The sequence below is a fragment of the Gossypium hirsutum genome, chromosome D11, assembly GCF_007990345.1.
Source record: "Gossypium hirsutum isolate 1008001.06 chromosome D11, Gossypium_hirsutum_v2.1, whole genome shotgun sequence".
In the NCBI taxonomy this organism is placed as follows: Eukaryota; Viridiplantae; Streptophyta; class Magnoliopsida; order Malvales; family Malvaceae; genus Gossypium; species Gossypium hirsutum.
This window is the reverse complement of record NC_053447.1, coordinates 67,439,548-67,460,312: the sequence shown is the minus strand read 5'-3', so window position 1 is coordinate 67,460,312 and position 20,765 is coordinate 67,439,548. Positions and strand designations below refer to the sequence as shown.

General features: G+C 31.6%; 4 protein-coding genes across 6 annotated transcripts; 2 read left to right on the top strand and 2 right to left on the bottom strand.

The window, feature by feature from the left end:
* Nucleotides 1-1,436: 1,436 nt before the first annotated feature.
* LOC107930942 (adenylyl-sulfate kinase 3) lies at nt 1,437-4,224 on the top strand. 3 transcript variants are annotated; one of them, XM_016862711.2, is made up of 8 exons: nt 1,437-1,656; nt 2,379-2,527; nt 2,683-2,832; nt 3,260-3,375; nt 3,460-3,544; nt 3,715-3,761; nt 3,877-3,970; nt 4,082-4,224. In XM_016862711.2, the coding sequence occupies exons 2-8, from the start codon at nt 2,404-2,406 to the stop codon at nt 4,093-4,095; spliced, it is 630 nt and encodes a 209-aa protein (XP_016718200.1). In that variant the 5' UTR covers nt 1,437-1,656; nt 2,379-2,403; the 3' UTR covers nt 4,096-4,224. The 3 variants fall into 3 exon arrangements, with proteins under 3 accessions (XP_016718200.1, XP_016718201.1, XP_040960882.1); XM_016862712.2 differs by lacking the exon at nt 1,437-1,656 and adding an exon at nt 1,727-1,848; XM_041104948.1 differs by lacking the exon at nt 1,437-1,656 and adding an exon at nt 1,916-2,177.
* Nucleotides 4,225-4,492: 268 nt separating this feature from the next.
* On the bottom strand, nt 4,493-9,306 carry LOC107930941 (receptor-like cytosolic serine/threonine-protein kinase RBK2). Its single transcript, XM_016862710.2, has 9 exons — nt 8,985-9,306; nt 8,218-8,330; nt 7,768-8,130; nt 7,413-7,664; nt 7,171-7,325; nt 5,917-5,996; nt 5,701-5,836; nt 5,463-5,612; nt 4,493-4,848 (listed from the first exon to the last, which is right to left on the bottom strand). The coding sequence occupies exons 1-9, from the start codon at nt 9,020-9,022 to the stop codon at nt 4,678-4,680; spliced, it is 1,458 nt and encodes a 485-aa protein (XP_016718199.2). The 5' UTR covers nt 9,023-9,306; the 3' UTR covers nt 4,493-4,677.
* A 4,460-nt stretch (nt 9,307-13,766) lies between these two features.
* On the top strand, nt 13,767-16,742 carry LOC107930909 (alpha-crystallin domain-containing protein 22.3). Its single transcript, XM_041104947.1, has 3 exons — nt 13,767-13,916; nt 15,128-15,486; nt 16,339-16,742. Exons 1-3 carry the CDS (start codon nt 13,900-13,902, stop codon nt 16,569-16,571), a joined length of 609 nt encoding a protein of 202 aa, XP_040960881.1. The 5' UTR covers nt 13,767-13,899; the 3' UTR covers nt 16,572-16,742.
* Nucleotides 16,743-17,787: 1,045 nt separating this feature from the next.
* Nucleotides 17,788-18,900, bottom strand: LOC107930878 (uncharacterized). The gene has a single exon (XM_016862639.2). The coding sequence runs from the start codon at nt 18,710-18,712 to the stop codon at nt 17,999-18,001; it is 714 nt and encodes a 237-aa protein (XP_016718128.2). The 5' UTR covers nt 18,713-18,900; the 3' UTR covers nt 17,788-17,998.
* Between the last annotated feature and the right edge of the window lie 1,865 nt (nt 18,901-20,765).

Here is a 20,765-nt window from a genome sequence, read left to right as displayed (position 1 = left end):
TTTAAAAATTAAAAATAAATAAATTGTTAATATGACATCCACATGACAATTCAGGTACATGATACGTCAGCAAAATTAATTCATCTATTTTGAAATGAATTGATAAATAGCACAAATTTAAGATGCAAAAGAGGTGAAAAATTAAATAGAGGGTTAAAATGATAATTTTTTTTTTAAATGGAAGATGAAATAAACCTTTATGATTTTTGCCGTTTGCTACGTTGCTGTTAAAGCCCCGCCGCCTGCGGTTTGCTATTGCTTCTTCAACGTCGAAAATGACTTTAATATAACAACTATACAAAAAGAAAATAAGGAACAAATAATTGTAATTAAAAAATAGGTTGAAACAAATTTGAAACGAACAACTTCAAATCAGGAGAGAACCGGGGTGATACGCCTGCACCAAAAATAGAAAATTTCTTATTTACGTATTTTAAAATTTTTAAAATTTTAAATTAATAAAAATGACCTCTCTAAAAATATAAAATTTTAATTTAATTTTTAAAAAATTATAAAATAAAGACAATTAAAATAATAAAATTATATTTTTATTATTATAAAAATTATAATTTAATTTTAACTCTTAAAATTTGTTTCTGACTTCGCCTCTACTTCAAATTGAAGGGTTTGAGATGAGAATTTTTGTTTTGGAAGAAAATAAAGAGGATGCTAGGAGACACGTGATTTTTTTAAAATGCTTTGTATATGGCACCATCTTTACTCTCTCTTTTTATTTATTGTCATAATTACTTCAATGCTTTGTATAATGTGTAAATTTAATGGTTTAGTGGGTAGCTTTAATGACAACTGGTTTTACTGTTGGTTAAAATTTTTATAGGTTAATGTAGGCTTTTTAAAATTTTGAATTTAGTTTTTTTTATATTTTTATTTCTAGTAATTTATTTTTTAGATTTCAGCGTCTAATTATTAATAAAATTAATTATTTTGTTAAATTTATTGGTATGACATTTTGAAATAAAAAAAATTCATTTGGTAGCAATTTAACTAAAAAAATTGTAATGAAATAAATTTAACAAAATTATTCTTAATAACATTAACAATTAGACTTGAATTTTGAAATTTAAAAAATAAAAGGAATAAATTCTTAAAAATAAAAGTAAATGGACTAAATTCTAAAATTAAATATTTTCAATTCATTCCCTAGCATATTTGAATTTAAATAAACTTGAGAAAATTTTTTAAGGAACAAATTGATTAATTTAAATAAGAGTTTTATATAATTAAACGTTTTTTCCTTATACGTTTCAGTCTAGTGCCACTAATTTATTAGACGAGATAAAAAAATTATTTTTTGAGGAGAAATTTTAGGTGGTACCACCTCAGAAAACAGCAGCACCCAACTTTACTATAGAAATCAAGTTCTTCCTATAATTAATCTGGATTTTTTTATAATTTTTTAAACTTACAGAATCAAATTCCTAAAAATCCCTGACTTGTTACTTTCTTTCCTATGTCTATGCCGTCTTAAGCTCCTATAATATATTATTTTCTCTCTAAAATAATATATTTTTGGTCAAGAACTAAAAGAATAAAATTGGTTTCTCTTTTGTTTCCTTCTTACTCCCCCCCCCAACCCCGCAAAACTTGCTAAGCTTTCAACTTTCAATCAAGCCTCAATTTTGTCCTCTCTCTCAGGTACTTGCCAACCTCTTTGTTATTTACTTTCATGTGATGGGTAGTTTTTAATTTCTAGAAAGCTACTCAAAATGTGATAAAAACATGCACCCTTTTTTGGGGTTTATATGTAAATGATGAAGCATTTTCCTTTTGGGGTTTATTGAAGTCATCACTGTTAGATCACAACAACTCTGCTACGAAATGATTTGGGTTTTTCATCTTTAATCCTTTTATAGATAAATAGAATATGCATTTTATGTGTTTGTTGTTTTGCCTGTTCCATTAGCTGTTTAATGGTGGAGATTTGCTTCCCTCACTATGATGTGTAGTATTAAAGAGATTTGTGAAGAAATAAGCATGTTTTATCGATTTGAAACATATTTTAGAAGATTCCAAGTAGTGACTAGAACAATGTGAATGAAATGGAAAAAATCTTTCAGCAGCTTAATTTTTAGAAAATTAATAACATTTTATGAATTTGTATAAACTATGAAGCTATCTTTCTCTGATCCGACACATATCTGGATATGGATACGAGGGTATGATGTTCTAAGAGGGCTCCAAGTATTCAATACTGACACCTGGGTCTGAATATCGTGGCTATTAAGTATTGAGGTTTAGAGAGGCTTCTGTATATACAATGGGCACTATAAACCTCTCATACTATTTTTTAGTGGTGTCTGGCATACAGTTATCTGGTTGTCATATACTGATTCTGTGTTTACTTCTCGTATTCATAGAGAATTGAAGACTAGGGAACTTAAGATGTCGACTATGGGAAATTCGACAAATATATTTTGGCAAGAATCGCCTGTTGGGAAGCTTGAGAGGCGGAAGCTACTTAACCAAAAGGGTTGTGTTGTATGGATCACTGGTCTCAGCGGATCAGGTTTATAGTAAAAAACCACTCACTTATGTGCTTCTATTTTTCCTTCTGAGCCACGATTTCCATTCCTTGAAACTTAAAACAATTATCAGCTTGCTTTGCTTCATCCTGCTTTCAAATTTGAAAAATGCTTCTTAGATCCAATGATCATGTTTCAGGTAAAAGCACACTTGCATGTTCTCTAAGTTGGGAACTTCATACAAGAGGCAAGCTATCTTACATACTTGATGGGGACAACGTTCGGCACGGATTAAACAAGGATCTTGGTTTCAAGGCTGAGGATCGAACAGAAAATATTCGCAGGGTTGGTAAGTATGTTGAGAAGTAGAAGTCTATATAGCTAACGTGTTTGGTTTATGTAAATAGTTTTGTCCAGCAAGCAAGACTTGTAATATATGACCGCAAATCGTGGCAAAAGTTCAGCTATCTGCACTTTAATTGTTATTAAACACTGTATTATTACCGTATATGATTGTTACCTTTGTTGCTTCGATTCTTCACTTCCCCTAAAGTACCTGTATTTTCCACAATATGAGGGAATGCTTCTCCAAAGATATGAATAGGCTTAGAAAAAAAATTTAAGCATACCCATATCCAACATTCACCTTGGAGTCTTGGTAACTAGATGGTTTACACGAGTTTGGCTTTTCTTTTGGTAGAGCCTGGTTAGGTTGCTGTTCTTCTTTGATTTATTTCATTTCAAGTTGTTTCTAACATTTTGTGCGTCTAATTCAGGTGAAGTGGCAAAGCTCTTTGCAGATGCTGGTTTAATCTGCATTGCCAGTCTAATATCTCCATATGGGAAAGACCGTGATGCATGCCGAGCAATGTTGCCGGATGCTTTTATTGAGGCAAGGCTCCTTCTAAATGGTTCTCATCTTTGCTTATGTTGTTTGTACTTAAGTTGAAATGCCTTCTTCTTTGTACACTTGCAGGTTTTCATGAACATGCCCCTAGCATTATGTGAAGAGCGAGATCCGAAAGGTCTTTACAAGCTTGCCCGTGCTGGAAAGATTAAAGGTGTGCTCCATTGCCTTCATACATTCATTAACATTAAGTTGCCTTGTTCATGTTACCAGCAATATATACGCATTGTCATATAGAAATTCATGGTGATTTTTTTTAATGGATGAATTGTAGAAGATGATTCCTCATTTATCCTTTACCAACTAATTGCGTTACTTTTGCAGGTTTTACTGGCATAGATGATCCTTACGAACCACCTTTGAACTGTGAGGTATGTGTTTAGTTGAATACGGAAATTAGTAACTGCGGCATTGTGAATTAAAACTAGGCTGTTATTCTGATCCAAATACTGCTAGTTTACGGGTAATCATTTTCCTCCTTTATAGATAGAACTAAATCAGAAAGATGGAGTTTGTCCCACACCTAGTGCCATGGCTGGGGAAGTAATTACTTACTTGGAGGACAAAGGATATCTGCAAGGTTAGCGACCAATTCTCGGTTGTCATAGTTGAGCATTCTCAATCGAGTTCGATTGCCTGCCAACATCGTATTCCTTTCGTCCCAAGTAATTGTCATCTTTCAAGTGGACAGGGTTTTCAAGTTAGTGGGCACATCAAGGTCACCAACAACTCCATTGTTTTACTGGAAATTACGGATTGAGGTCATTGGATTTATTACTTGTATTCTGGATATTTATGAATGAACACCACTCGTGTCTCAGTTTGAACTTCTTATATTTACAACATTCTAGTCTTTAAAGCGAGTGCATTCGAGTGGATATGCCATGTCGCGGAATAAACTCCGTACTGGTGCATTCATGGTGGATCCGGAAATTTGTGGCATGCATCGCAAATCAAGTCTTATTTGTGTGGATTTTATCCTGCAGAAATGCAGAAATTGAAACCGAGATGGCAGGTGCATTTTCAATTCAAATTATGTAATGTATATAGGCATTATTCTCATCAATTGCGATAAATACTAGTAAATAAAGAGATTGTAAAATAACGGTCGCAACTGTCTTTATAAATAATTTCATTTTGAAAATTGTGTCCCATGAAATTCAGAAAAATAAAAATTGAGTCGGTTTTTTCAATTAACTACAAACCGGTACTTCCGACCGCCATGGAGAACAGCATCAAATGGTTTGCTTCCATAGGGCTTTCGGTGAACCTCCATACTTGTAGCTTTCAAGAACTTAAATCAATTTCCCGAAGCCTATCTACGCTGTTTAGATGCTTTGTTGAGTTGTATTCTTGTGCATCGAGGAGTTCGTTCGAGTATGTTCTTCGGATTGATCGATTCCAGGATTTTTTACAACAGTTTGCAATATGTCCATCACACCTCAGTCGTACTGTGACCTGCAACAAAAGCAAACTCGGTTAACTTGTTATTTATGTTGTTCCCAATGTACCCATTTCGCTTGTTTGCAGTGCTTCCTTCTCTTAAACAAAAAACGGACATAAAGCATGAGTCAAAGACCAAGACATCTCTTTGATGTCAAAACAAAACAATTGAAATTTTCAAACCGATCAAATGCTCACCCCTAAAATCGAGCACTTCAATAACAGTTATAAACACTTAAAAGTCATACCAACTTCAACAATCATCCGAAAATGAGAGCACCGGTATGAAAATGTTATTGTCCTTAAGTCACCAACAAGAGTTTCATTCTTGTACCTACTACTTAATGGCTTGTTTTACAGCATGAGCAACAGTCTGACAAGCGGATGCTACCGTTGAACATGAACAAACACACAAATCATAACATTGAAAAATATCAGCATGCCAGAAATAAATGAACCACCATGGATTTATCAATAAGAAAGAATTCAATCATGAAAGTACCTACGATTTCCTAGTTTAATGAGATGAACAATAATGTGTCACTCTTTGATTTTATAACTCGTAAATAGTTCTCCAGTTAATTAATTTCTTGAACAGATATTCGAAAACTTCAAAATCTATCACGAACCTGACTCATTTGAGGACGAAGAATAGGAGAGTGCTCGATGCACAGAGAGGCAGTCGAAACCATGCGATTCGCTTCCTTCGGTTCATAATCATCACCTAGGGAAGGATCAATGAGCCCTTTAATATCATTCTTATCAAGCAGAGGCTTTGCCTACAAGAATCAAAAGAGTATAAGTAACCATTTTTTTTTACGATTACAATATGATTGGAGGGATCAAATTCATCTCGAGGAAATGTACCCATATTACGATGCTTTGTTGTTGATCATCTAAAGCTCTCCGTCCTGCAATGAGCTCCAAAAGTAGAACTCCAAATGCATATACATCGGTTTTCTCATTAACTAAGCCATGCATGAAGTATTCAGGAGCCAAGTAGCTGCATCTCGAGAAACAAATGTGTCAGCGTTACCAAAGAAGTATTTATTAACTCGATACAGATACTTTAGGCTTACAAACCCAAAGGTGCCTTCAAATTTCGATACATTGTGGTGAGTCCACTGTTTTGGTAGCCACTTTGCAAGGCCAAAATCGCAAATCTGGATGAGAAATCGGCCAACATAATCAAACAATAGAACGAAGAAAGGGAATGGTAATACAACAGATCATTAAGAGCTTTATAAAACAACTGTCATAAACTTAGTTCTTATACATAAATTGTTTTATATTAACAAAGAAAAGCACGAAACTGACATCCCTGGAAGCCTCTTGGCAGGATATGGAGTCGGAAAACTCGACTTTCATAACTAAAATACACATGTAACATTCAAAACTTTCACCATAACTACAGCCACCAGCAGAGTGAGCACAAAGGAAGAAAGTAATCAATATCTCACATACGCTTCGCATTGGCTCGACCCAAAGTTGCCAAATTTACGATCTAAAGATTAAAGCTTGCACAAGGCTCCGCCCGCGCTTAATGAAAGCGTCCGGTATAACAACCATGTTCTAGGACAGCAACATAACCAATATAATTTGACCAGTTTAACTTGGAGAAATGGAAAAAATAACTAGTATTAGGCGATCCAATGTATGGCATTGAAAAGTTTCAGAGCATAGCAAATAGAAATCCTTATCGTTTTGCAGATGAAATACCCTAAGCTCAAAAATACACATGGTCGTCTATGTCTCCATAAGCAATGATTTTTTTTTCCTACATCTACTCATTAGTAGTATAAATTTTCTCGTTTTACAATGTTATACTATATTACCCCTACTCTTCATTTTCCTTGAAGTATTCTTATCCAACACATATTCAAACATGAGTATTAGAGTATGATCCTCCAAATATATCGAAAAGGCTTACAAAAACAATGTATGGGAAAATATTAGTTTCTGCATGTTTCAACACAATATGCAATTTTTTTTTGTTCCTCTAACTATATGTTATGATTTAGTACGTAAATAGCAACAGGGACAGTGGAGTAAACCATGTCCTGCAAAATTATTGAAAATTTTCAAAGAGAATAGTGATATAGATTTTGGCCACGAAGTATGCATAGATCATTTCGATATATATATAGTAGCTAGTTCACATAGATAAGCTGGATTACTTAATATTGGAGTAGCAGTTTCATGATTTCTTTGTATCATGAATGACATAGATGTGTGTTTTGGACTCCGTACACTCTGATTCCTGCAAATCTTTCACGGCCCTCTGTTTTTAAAACATTTAATTCGGTGTAGCCTACGAATTTAAGACTTGAGACGTACCTGAGGCTCAAAATTCTCGGTAAGCAGAATGTTTTCAGCCTTGATATCTCGATGAATTATCCGCCTTTCGCAATTCTCGTGAAGATATTTGAGGCCATCGGCCGTACCCAAAGCAATCTTATATCTTTTACTCCAATCTAGTATTCCTTTCGGCCCTGGATAAAGTCGAGAGCATCACAAGATTTCATATAACTTGAATAATAACTACTTCAGATAAACAATGCAGAATATTAAGAACAAACCATGAAGAACCGATGCCAAACTTCCGAATGGAGATAACAGAAAAACAAGGTGCATTCCTCCTTCTACACCACACCCAATCAATGTAGCAGTGTTCGGATGGTTTACATGCGCTATAATGCCAAGCTCACTCAGGAAGGCGGCTGTCATCTCATCCGATGTCCCTTTTGTCGCACGTTTTATTGCAACAAACCTTCCGTCTTTCAAACAACCCTTGTAGACTATCGAGTAACCACCCATCCCGATTATGTTTTCTACAAGCAAAAGAACGTTATATTCGTCTGCCTCACTAAACCTTTATGCCATTATATTTTACTGTTTTTGCAAGTATTTGAAGCCTTGAAATTAATTGCATACCGCGGTTAAAGTTGTCAGTTGCAGCTCGGAGCTCGGGTAGGCTAAAGTTTTGTAAAGAAGACTTGTAGTTGTACAATTCTTGCATCATAGGATCCTCTTCCACCCTCTTGCTGCTCTTTCTTGATCGCTTCGATGCGGAGAGAATGGGGATCGAAGCGAAGTGCTTTTTCGATCTTCTTTTCCATAATTGGAAGAGTTTTTTCCAGTTAGAAAGTGCTACCGAACCTGTGCAACTAACTACTGCGTGCGGGCTATTATCAGGTGAATTTTTGTTGGATTCCGAGCCTTCAAAGCATGCCTCTATAACTCCTTTCGGAGACGATCTATCTTGTTTCTCCTTTTCAATGTTGGGGCCCCGAAATTCTTCGATGCAATAAGAAACAAAGAGTGGTAAAGAGCTTGAAGTACTAAAACACATGAACCACATAAAAGAGACATAGAGATAACTACCATGGGATGATCCATATGAAGAAACCATAGCCTCTTGTCTTCTATGACTTGCTTGAACAACCATATCTTCGAAGTTCTCCTCCGGCCTATCACCTGAACCGATGGAGCCCGAACTGGAAGAAATCAATGGTCATTACAAATCAATAATCCAAATAAAAAGCTAGAAATCAGGATCTGTGCTTGTCTCATTATGTTTATAGGTGACTTTGCTATGGAGGAGATAGTTATAAACTTAGAAGTGAATGATTTGTTGAATAACCAAAAGAAAAAAGAATGAAAATCATAATCACACCAATGAAAACTTGAAAATCCAAAAAAAATAATATATATATATAAGCATTATTTACATAACAGGGAATAAGAAATGATGAAAATGGGAAAATTCCAGAAGGAAAATAACCAAAAATGCATGTTTATCATGTATATTTATGTTTAGAAAATCCCCAAAAATAAAGCTAGAAATCACCACTTAAATGGGAATGAAACCAACAATCTTCTTTGTAAGACAGAGAAACAGCACAAAAAAAACAAAGATCTATACATTTTTCATATCTTTTCCAAAAAAATCAAATGGAAGAAGCTATTGAGATACCACTCACCAACCATTAGACAAAATACCAAAAAGAACTCATCTAACATTCAATCAAAATTAGAAGAAAAACAAAACTTTCAATAAAACTAAGGAGAAAACAAATTAAGAACTCATTCACAAGCAATTTTTTGAAAGATAAGATATTGTCAAATGAGATGACATGAGGCATACAAACCTTAAAGTTGCTTGTTTCTGGTCATTAATGTCAGCCATGAACACTATCAAAACAAGCAAATAAACCAAACCAAACAACTATGTGAAAGAGAGAAAGCAAAGCAAGTGAGAAAAAGAGAGAGACACCAAACAAAAGGTAGAAGAAAAAATTATTAGAAATGGTTTCTATGACATTATAGCCCTGTTCTTTAGTAGTCAAATTAAATTCTGAACCCCACAAAATTCCCATCGTTTATGTTTTGCTTTCTAATTCTAAGCCCCCGAAAATGGCAACCTCAAACTCTAAAAATAACTATATATGGAAAAGTTTTTACTGCTTTCTCTCTCTCTCTCTCTCTCTCTCTCTTTAAAGATTTCTACGATACCATACAAGGCCTCTGGTGTCGACAGTATGCTTGGTTTGTTCTAACGTGGTTGAACCCATTATTATTTTTGGTTAAAATATGCTATTAGTCCTGTACTTTGATAAAATATGAGATTTAATCCTTATAGTTAAAAATTAACTTTTTATTATTTAAAAATATTAGTCCTGTTGAGTATTTTTTCGGCGTATCCTTCAAATGGTGTGGTCTACCTATTTATACGATAGGGTACTATTTATTAATAAGACAGGTTAGGTAGGCTCTATGCATGTAGACATATTCCTTACTCTAGTCTAAACATGTGTATACATGATTCCGACTTTATGCAACCTCACAATATAGGACGTCGCAATACAGAGACCAAGTCTGGCTCGTCAATCTACAAACTTAACTTGCAAACTAGAGGTGTTCATGGGCCGGGCCGGGTCGGGTCGGGCCCAGAAAAAATTCAGCCCGGGTCCGGCCTGAAATATGGGGCTAGAATTTTGCCCATGCTCGGCCCGGCCCGGCCCATTTTTTAAATAAATACCAAAAATTTATTTTAAAAATTAAAATTAAAATTAAAAAAGTATTTTAAAAATATTTTAAAATTAAAAAAATTTAAAAAAAGTATTTTAAAATTAAAAAAATAAAAAATAAATAAAAATATTTATTATTCGGGCCCGGGCCCGGCCCATATTTCGAGGCCCGGCCCGTTTTTTTGCCCAAACCCATATTTCGAGCCTATATTTTTACCCAAACCCTCTCATATTTCGGGCGGGCCGTCGGGCCGGGCCTCCCGGCCCATGAACACCTCTATTGCAAACTCACTCCGTTAGCTTAGTAATTGGGTTAAACCTACGTGTTTATTAGGATCCAGCTCAGGCCCAATAATAATTATCCTAACAAGTCTAATCATTATTATCATCGGTAATTTTTGTCAAATTTTGTTAACATGTTTATTTTTCGCTAATCATATGTCACATTATATGGAGACAACCTAATCAATGTGCGAAGTTGATAAATTTTGACAGAAAATACTAATAATGTCAATGAGTAGACTGAATTTTTATATTAAAATTTTAAGTAGGTAGACTAAATATCAAAATTTATCAAACTACAATTATTAACAGCATATTTTAAACTATTTTTTCTATATAGCTTAATGGTAATATTGAGATTAATAGGATTAATCAAACAATTTTGGTGTTCATTCCATAAGTAATTTATATTATTCTAATTGAGTGATAGTTTAGATTATTTTAATGAGATATAGTCAACCCTATCTATAACAGTCATTTGTTATAATAACATTTCGTTATCATATATACGTTTTTAGTAGAATCAATTTTTTATGTTTTATTTTAACATTCTATAACAGTTTTTCCGTTGCAACAGCAACAACCAACTATAGTTGTGAAGTACATTTTTTATTAAATTAGTTATCTATAATAAAATATTGTTTAAAATTTTAAGTAAAATTATAGGTATTTCATATAAGTAAGGTTATTAATTATAATTTATTAAATAAAAAAATCTTAATTAAAATATTTTTTTAATAAAATATTTAAATTTTACATGAAAAAAATCTATTAATTATATTTTATTAGAATTAATATTCAATAAACTATGAAGATCCCCAATTAAATATTCTACTATGAATCTGGAACTTCATAAACTTATGAATAGATTATTTGAATTTAATAACTCAAAATAAATTTATTTATTTATTTTGATAACTCATACTGCTTAATTGAACTTGTTAAATTGATGAACATTATAATTAATTATGTGAAAGAATGTAAAATGAAATGTGAATAAAAGTAATCATGCATGCACATAGTATACGTATTTTAATTTTATTAATTTAATTTCTACTTTCTCTATTTTTTTCGTATAATTCTCACTTTTTTTAGTTGATAGAAATTTAGATATAAATTCTATTGTAGGTTTATAGCAATTATCTTTCTATAACAGCATACTGTTCTAGATATATAACAACCACTTCTCTATAACAGGTAAAATCTTGACAGAAAAATAGAATTGTTATAGAGAAAATTGACTCTATACAACATGGTTATAGACAGGGGCGAAACAAAAAAAAAACAATTTAGGGGTCCAAAATTAAATTGTAATTTTTACGATGGAAAAAATACAATTCCACAATTTTAATAAATTATATTTTTATAATTTTTTAAATGATTAAATCAAATTTTTATATTTTTAGAAGGGGCAAAGTACAATTTTACCTCTACTAAATAGAAAATTTGTCATTTTAGGGGGTCGAGCCCCTACCAGCCCCCTAGTTTCATCCCTAGTTTCTCACCTAGTTTTAAGTGACATTTTATATTTTTTATTAATAAAATACTACATCTATTTAAAAAATATCTTCTCTCTACAAAACAATATAAGAAAAAAAATACAAGTCAAATTCTATTGCTATTTAAAAAAAAATCTTCCCTCTAATTTAATATTTTTCAAACCCAATCATCATTGTCGTTGATAGTGTTTTTTATAATAATTATTAACTTAATATGCTTATTTTCTGCCAATCATTTGTCACATGATATGAAGACAATCCAATTAATGTGTCAAATAATGATTGATTGGACTAAAATTTTTAAATCGAAAAAGATAAGATTATGACTTAAATTTTAACCTTTTAAGAATAGAAGAAAATGGCTTAATTATTAACTTTTTAATCTGAAATATTGTTAAATTACAATCACTATCAACATATTTTAACCCTTAATTTTTAAGTTTTTTACTTTTCAAAATATGTATTTCATGTATCAAACGTTAACTTTTTCTTTTGTTAATTCCATCAAACATATGATAAGATGACATATACATCTTTGTGTTTTTTTTATCTAATTGAACAATTTTATATATTTATTGATTTACTTAAAATTAAATTGAACAATTTTATATATTTATCGATTTACTTAAAATTAGGACTAAACTGATAAAGTTTACAAACATTAGAAAGTTAATTTTTTTTTATTATGCTAATAAAAAAAAACACATTAAGACTTTAGTCATTGACTTAACGGCAGAGTAATATATAATTCACCAAAAAAAATTAAATTGTAATAATAGATAAAAAAAATTCATTAATTATCATTTAATTACTACTTAATTAATATTAAGTTAGACTTTTATTTATATTAAATTATACTCATTGTTTTAGAATAATTATCCTATAACCAATTAAAAAAAATGAAATTTAACTGTATAAATAGCATCCTAAGAGATTGTTAATATTAAAAAGCTAGAAGTATCTCAAAATAATAAAATATTAAATTAACAGTTATTCGATAAGAAAATATCAATTTATATTTTTTTGAATAATCTCATTACAAGTTCTGATGATATTTGTTCTTTTTTTTACATAATGCTTAGAATTAAAAGAATAATGCATTTCAATGCACTCAAACTCACATCCTCCTGTATTATGTCTATGACAGTTGAGTTAAGACTCAATCTGTAAAATAATAATATTAAAATATATAAATACAATTAATAATAATATTATATTATATTATGATATTTATTTACTACACGTTTATTTAGTTTATTCATAAATGTCTTCAAATTTTCCATTTGAAATTTTATTCAAAAACTATTATCATAATCGGTAAAATCCTTGGCTCATTAGCTACTAATTTTTTAAAATTTTCTAGTTTTTGTTTGAATAATTATTTTTTAAAAAGTGTTATTCTTTTATTTTCTTGTAGATTTTGAAAGTTAAATAAATGATTTCACTCAAAATCAATATATTACGATTATTAGAACATAATTTGTAAAATTATTTACTCAATCGTTATAAATTATAGGTTCTAATCATATTTATTTTTTTTGATATAATGCCTAAAATTACTCATAATCTCTCCCAATTTATAGATGCTTCAACACATTCAAACTCACATCTTCCTACATTGATAATAATAATCACGTCAAAAGCTAAAAGTCAATCCACATGTCACTAACTCAATCTAAATTATATTTTTCAAACATTCAATTTTAATAAGATACATGAAAAAAATTGTGCCACTTTCACAACAAACAGATGATTAATTAAAAAAAAACATATTTTGAAAGGTGAAAAAAAATTAAAAAAATAAAATTATAACACATTTTATAAAATTTGACAAAAAAAGAAAGAGAAAATTAGCTAATAAAAATTATTTTTAATTAAAATGAAAATAGAAAAATATATAAATATTTAGAGTAGTTTTTAATAGTCCACTAGTGAATTGAAAGTATGATAAGTTTTACGAATATTTATATTTTTTTATTTTTTATTACATTCTTACAAGAGTCCTAATACATTTGTCAAATCTTCAACCAGCTTGAAGAATAATTTTTTTAAAAATATAAATATAAAAATTATAATAAAATCACCAAGTCTATAAAAAAAACTTGAAAAAAATTAAATCCACGAGGCGACTCAACTCACGAGTCAAAACCAGTGGCCCAACCCAAAGAAACAAATTCCTTCATACAGCGAAGAGACCATTTTAAAGTGTAAAAACTCCCTTACGTTTAGCTTTGTTCATGTAAGGTGACTCTCCAATGGCTTCTCCATTAAGGTAAAAACCTTTTCCACATTCTCATGCATGTTATTTACATGTATAATTTGATGCACTAGGCTAATCTGAAAAGGTAAAGCTTTGAATCCTTCTTCTTCTTCTTCTTCTTCTTCTTCTTCTTTCTTTTTTTTTTTTTGGAAAATCTAGTGTATAGCTTAAGCAATGTTCTTTCTGGGTTTTGGATATGATACTGAGTATTGATCATGATAATGGGTTGTCTTAAGTTTTTTTTTTATTCATGTTATTGTTGGTTCACATTTTAGTTTTTTGTTTCGTTTGACAAATGAATTGAACTATTTTGATTTAAAGTGTTTGTGATTCTATATGATTAATCTTGGGTTTGGATTTCATTTCTTAGAAACAATCTGTTCCAGAGAGGTTTTCTAGGGTTTTCTAGGCCTAATTTTTCATTTTCTTCGATATTTTTATAACTGATTAATTTAAGCCTTTCTGTTGAAAACCAAGGTTATACTCTTCTGAAGAATCAAGGGTATTGTTTATTGACTTGTCCCTGCCAAATGAAAGTTTCTTTCTTCCTTTTTTCTTGTCTAGGACAGAATTTTTCCCTAACATAAGAACGATTAAACCTTTGTTACTCGGAGTCATGAGTGTCAGCTATGGTTATGAACTTATGGTCAGATTTCTCCGAGTTTCTTCATGTTTTTGAAGGATCTTGGAGGCTGTATCTCTATATCTATGTGTCAGATACGGATACTTAAAGAAAAATGAAGATTCGGAGCAACATAGACCGAAACAACTTGATGAACCTAGTGAGTTTGCGCAACTGTTTTGACCCCGAAATGTCAAAATCCTGGCTTTTGCGGTTCATCGCGTAGATGCTAGTTGATGCATTCGGAGTGATTCCGTAATGCATATGATAAAGCTTTGGATTCATTAAAGAGTTAACCAAACATCACCTAGTACTACACTTTGGAAACACAGTTATCAGTAATGAACCCAATGATGCTTAATGATGTGGTAGATTTCATTTATTGGATAAAATCTTGAATTTACAGAAAAGGTTTTGCTTAGAAGAAGTATCTTTTATTTCCAAAAACAATTGTTATGACAAATAAAAAAGATTCGCAGTCACAAAAACCAATCCGGAACAGAATATTTGAGGTAAAAGAACTAGCGTTACGGATCATGATCGTAACGTAAGTATTGCTTGTCTTCATTGCAAAATTGACTGCTTATTTGTCTTCTGGCAGGTCGAAAAGTGAAAATGGTGAAAATAATGAGCACACAAGTCCTCAGCAACTAGTTCTTGATGTAGCTCCTCTCAATTGTGTGCCATATGTTGGCCCGACAAATCCAGATGATAAGTCTGTCTCACCTGAAGAGAATATTGATGTCACAGAAACAATCGGTCCTGCTATGATATTTCTGCCTTCCGAAACAACCAGTGAGGATTTGGATAGTATCGTGGCTTGTACCAAACATGGAGTTGCTTTGACTGGGGCTGCAGCAACCGGAACAATGGGACCGATCGTAGGGTTAGTGGACATCGGTGTATTAGAGGATTCATACTATTTTCGTGTCTCCCTTCCTGGAGTATCACCGGATAAAAGTAAGTTTTTCTAGGTTAATCGCCCTACTCATGATCGATTACTTGCTTGAAACAGGATTGAGAATGCTTATTTACCTTATTAAATCGAAAAAAAAACCTTACCATTCTTGGTTAAGAGAGGAAAGGATAGTGGCAAATGGTTCATGTGATGCATATAATTCACTAGTCCGTTGTGGATATGTACGATTTTGCCCTAAGTTTTACATGTATTCAGATTTCGAAGGGTCCTTGGAGGATCATATCTTAATACTTGTGTTCATATGCACGAGATTCAGGTGTTAAGACACCTGAGTTGGAACAACATAAGGTTAAAATGTATGTCTAATCCTGGTAGAAGTATCATGGAGGCCCCTGTATTAAGAGTAAGATTGCATTTTGCCCCCTCAAGAAATGGGCAAATTAGTCCATGTATATTAGTTCGAAGAGCATATTGGTCTTTTCTGTTAAAATTTTCTTCAATTTGTACTGTTAAAAACTTGTGTGGCTGATGAAATAACCAAATAGTAATACGTGGCATGCCACGTGTACATCATACTGACATACATGGATCGTTTTTAATAGTAGACATGAATGACAATTTTAACAGAAGCACCAATTTGTTTTTGATTTAACATAAATGGGCTAATTTGCCCATTTTTTTGAGTGAGGGGGCAAATTGCAACCCGACTCCTAGTACAGGGGCCTCCAGGATACTTTTACCGTCTAGTCCCTTGAAATAAAATGAAGTTTTGATAATTGATTTGCACTGCAGTTTTTCACCCAATGCCATTAAACCTCTATTACAAGCCTTAGGGGTTGAGTTAATGATTTTACCGCAAATGATAACCGTGTTAATTGATTTTACGAGTGCAGAAGACTTCAGCTGTGACATCGAGTCTGATGGAAAAGTGCTAATCAGAGGGATAACAACAACCGGTGAGAAAGTTGTAGTCAAGAACTTTCAAGTCTTTCATATGCTCACACAAAATCTATGCCCATCTGGACACTTCACTGTTTCATTCGAGCTACCGGGCCCTGTCGATCCCGAAAAAGTTACTAGTTGTTTAGCTAATGGATTGCTTGAAGCCGTTGTGAAGAAAAGGTAACTGAGAAGGCTCAAAGAGCAATGGTTATGGCTTTTTCTCCCCCCTGCACTGGACTTAGTAGTTAGTACTATACTCTGCATATGCTTTAAGCATGAGTTTAGAAAAGGTGAATATCCAACTTGATACTTGATGAATCTGCTACTTTTGGAATCAATGAAATAGATTTGTCTTATTTTTAAAATCAAATAGTTGGTATTAATATTTTTATTTTTTTGGTGAAATATAAAACAAAAAAAATTACATAGAGTTACTCATAAACAGAATGCCTCTAGTACTGTCTCCTTGTAGAACTTCTTTAATGAACATATGCAAATCGTCATCATCTGGACGAGCTATTTTAGTTATTGCATCTGCTGCAGAACCACTTCTCTGAATTTGTCTAACTAGAGTGGAATTTGATTTTTCAATTTTACTATCTCCAATAATTTTTACAAACTCAAGATTATCCAGAAGTAGACCATCCAAAATGTGTAGGACATTTTACCATCTAAAATCCACTTCATAAATATTTGAGAGTCCATTGAACGAGCCTGTTGAATATTTTCACTTCAAAATTTCAGAATCAAACTTACACTCAAACAATCCACTCTTTTTCTTTTTTTATTCGATCTTCTAACTTACACTCAAAGAATCCACTCTTTTTCTTTTTTTATTCGATCTTCTAAAGACATAAAGTATACATAAGGTCACTAAACTATTAAAAAATTATTTTTTAGTTACTTAATTTTAAAAAGTTACAAAATAGTTATTAAATTATACAAAAGTTTTTATGTTAAATCCAACTAGTGAGCTCCAAGTCACACTTGGTACGGTTGATCAGTACCTATCAGCAAGTAAAAAATATATACTTTAGATTCAAATTAATCTGACAATCAATGTCAAAGATCGAAAATGAAAATTGTTTGAATTTTAGTTTGTAAATTCATGTCAAAGATCGAAAATGAAAATTGTTTCATAAAAAAAATTAAATTATAAAAGTGAAGGAAAAAGACGGATTTTGATTGAAATAAACAGTGCAAATATATAAGGCCATATAATTATAATTTTAACAATACGATGGCTTAAATGGAATTTTGTGAATATTTTAAAGATTATTTTGTAATTTTTTGAAGTTAAATGATCAAATTGTAAATTTATAAATAATTTAAAGATCTTGATGTAGTTTACCCTTTGTTTCGTCTTCACTGATGATGATAGCAAAAAAACCCACACAGGCAACACAAACCAAAAAACTGCCATACACAACTCAAAATTTCGCAATACAAAATTAAAAAATTTCCTCAAAATTTATTCTACTATCAGAAACTGAGACCTCATTTTGTACCAAAAATACAATTTTCAATCCTCTAATGCCAAAAAAAAAAGAGAGAGAAGGAAATAAAAGAAATAAATTGAAAAATTCAATGAACAATGGAAAGCTTTCCCTCTTAAAATATCCATTTGCTTCTTCTTTTGCCTCTCCTTACGATCTCCATCACTGAAGAAGAAGATGAAGGAACCCTAATTTCTCTAATCCATTTCATTGCTTCATTTCCCCTTAATCCCAATCCAACAGAAACCCCAACACAACAGACCCCAAAAACCCAAGCTTTAAACCCCCTTCCCCACTCCTTAATCAATGCAAACACAAAAAAGATTAGCCCTAAGATCCCAAAAAGCAAATCACTACTTATCTCTTTCCCAAACAACAAGCAAAGAATGCAAGACCCTAAAATTACTAAGAACCCTAAAATTTTCTTCCCGTTTCTTCTTCGCATAGTTGGCTTTTTCCATCCTTTAAATCTCACTCCATTGAAGCCGTTCAAAAACCCAAGCCCTTCTTCATCTGCAGCAACTAAATTTTGAACGATCAGATCCAACGGTTGAGGTAAGATCCTGAGATTCGAAGCCAAAATTGACATCAACTCGAGTGCGAGCTTTGTCGATCTGTCAGACCCCTTTCTTCTTTTGCTTCTTCTTGCGCAAATAATTGGTTTTTGGATCTGGGTTTTGGGTGAAAGCAAAGGAGAAACGGTGAAAATGGGAGATTTCCATGAACAATTGAAAGCTTGAAGAGAAATGGTGGATTCGAGAAATGGGTTTAACAAACTATTGGTTCTGTAGTGAAGGATTTGGGATTTGAATTGAATGCTCTTCTCCATTGTTATTGAAAATGGATTGGTGAAAAAAAAAACAAAAAATAAAATAAAATGAAATTTTGAAAAAGAAATGGAATTTATAACATTAATCTTTTATATCGAATTTCGACTCTCTTTTTTTCTTTTTGAAATGAAAGGAGGAACAACTTTTGGCGGATGAGCGATTGAGCTCCATCGTGAATTTTTTTCTCCTATTTTTCAAATTTTTTGTGGCTTATTGAAGCCCCATTATTTGTCTGATAATTCAAAATCAACCCCAGCCCAGCCCAGTTCGATAGGTTGGATTAAATTGGGCATATGATCAAGTTTTTTTAAATTAGACGAATAATCGAATCAGTTAAGTAATTAGTTCATTATTTTAATTAAATCATTTATTAAATTTTAAATAATTTAAAATAATAATTAAACAATTTGTTTCAATTGATTTTTTATTCAGTTTAATCGATTCATATCAGTTTTCGAGTTAATCTTAAAGTCCTTCCTCGAATTAGTACCCCAATCTATTCTCGGTTCGGTACAATTCAAACAACATTGCAAATCACAAATCAGACCAAGAAAACACACATTAATTGGACAACTCCAAAAATATGAGGAAGAGGACTAGCTCCAAATCAAGTCAAGGCTTTCAGAATCAGATTAGTGGACGAATTAGTTAGGCCACCGATTTGTTAGTCCTACCAATTCAATGGATTCATCTAATTCGATTAAATAAATCATTAAAATTTCATAAAATAAAATAAAATAAAAATATTAAAAATCTAATTCAACCTATTTTTTGTCCGATTCAACCAATTTATATCGATTCCTAAATAAACTGGTTCAAAACCCTCTTTAAACCAAGACCCTAACGGGTTAAATCCAACCAGTTCCACCTATCAATTTAGTCTTGTTCCACCTATCAATTTAGTCTTGTTGAAACAACTTTCGTTGAAATTGTAATCAATAATTATCACCATATCTTGATTAGATGGAGCACAAGATCTTTAACCATTTATGGGTTATATTCATTGAAAGATAGAATTAAGATTAGGGAGTATTCTTAATAAAAATTTCCAACATGAGGATGGAGTAGTATGAGGGGGAAAGCCTCAACTCCTTAAAATGAAAATTTTTTCATTTAAATTTTTAATTTTTTTTAAATTTTAAATTAGTAAAGATAAATTTACATTTTACTCCCTTAAAATGATAAAAATATTATTTAATCATTTAAAAATCATAAAATTATGCTATTAAAATAGCAAAATTACATTTTTACTATCATAAAAATTATAATTTAATTTTGACTATTCTTAAAAAAAAAATTAACTTCACCCTGAATAGTATGTAAATTGTTGATATTAGGCTTTTACCTTAGCAAAGGTCATTTAAATGGGAATTATCTTATGTGTCATCAAATACAGTGACAAGCTTATTCGAAAAATCGTTGAAAACAAACAGTTTGCAGTCCATTGGAGAATTAAACCAATTTTGGAGGACATTCACATTTTGAAGGACTTCGATGCAGTGATCATCAGCAACAAGTGATGAGCCATTAGATTGGATGGTTAGAAAAGCAAAAAGTAACTTCAACAAAATCTTCGGGATGGGTTAGGTTAGATCAGATCAGATCAGATCAGGTTAATGTAAAATTTTAAACATTTTTTTAGGTTCGATTTGAAAGTATGGCTTAAAATTTTATTCTAGTCCGGCTCAAATTAAAAATGTTAAATTTGAGCCCGACTCAATCCATCCGTATTAAAAAAAAAATTAGATTATCATTTTTATATAAAAACAAATTTTAAAAAATATAATACATCAAATACATTACAAGCATAAAAATACAAGCCATCTCAGCAATAAATTAATAATTTAAAGTGTTTTTCTTCTGTATTCTTGATAAACCAACGTTTATATATAGATGTAGGAGGATTTGTTTGGGAAGTAAGAATCCCCTTTGACATCTCTTCATCTGAAAAGAATTCTCGGTGTGAAAATACAGAGACAAATGGCTGATCTCTGAATAGGAAAAAGAGTGGATCTACATGATCCCAAATGAATTGTTTTATTCAAAAACAGA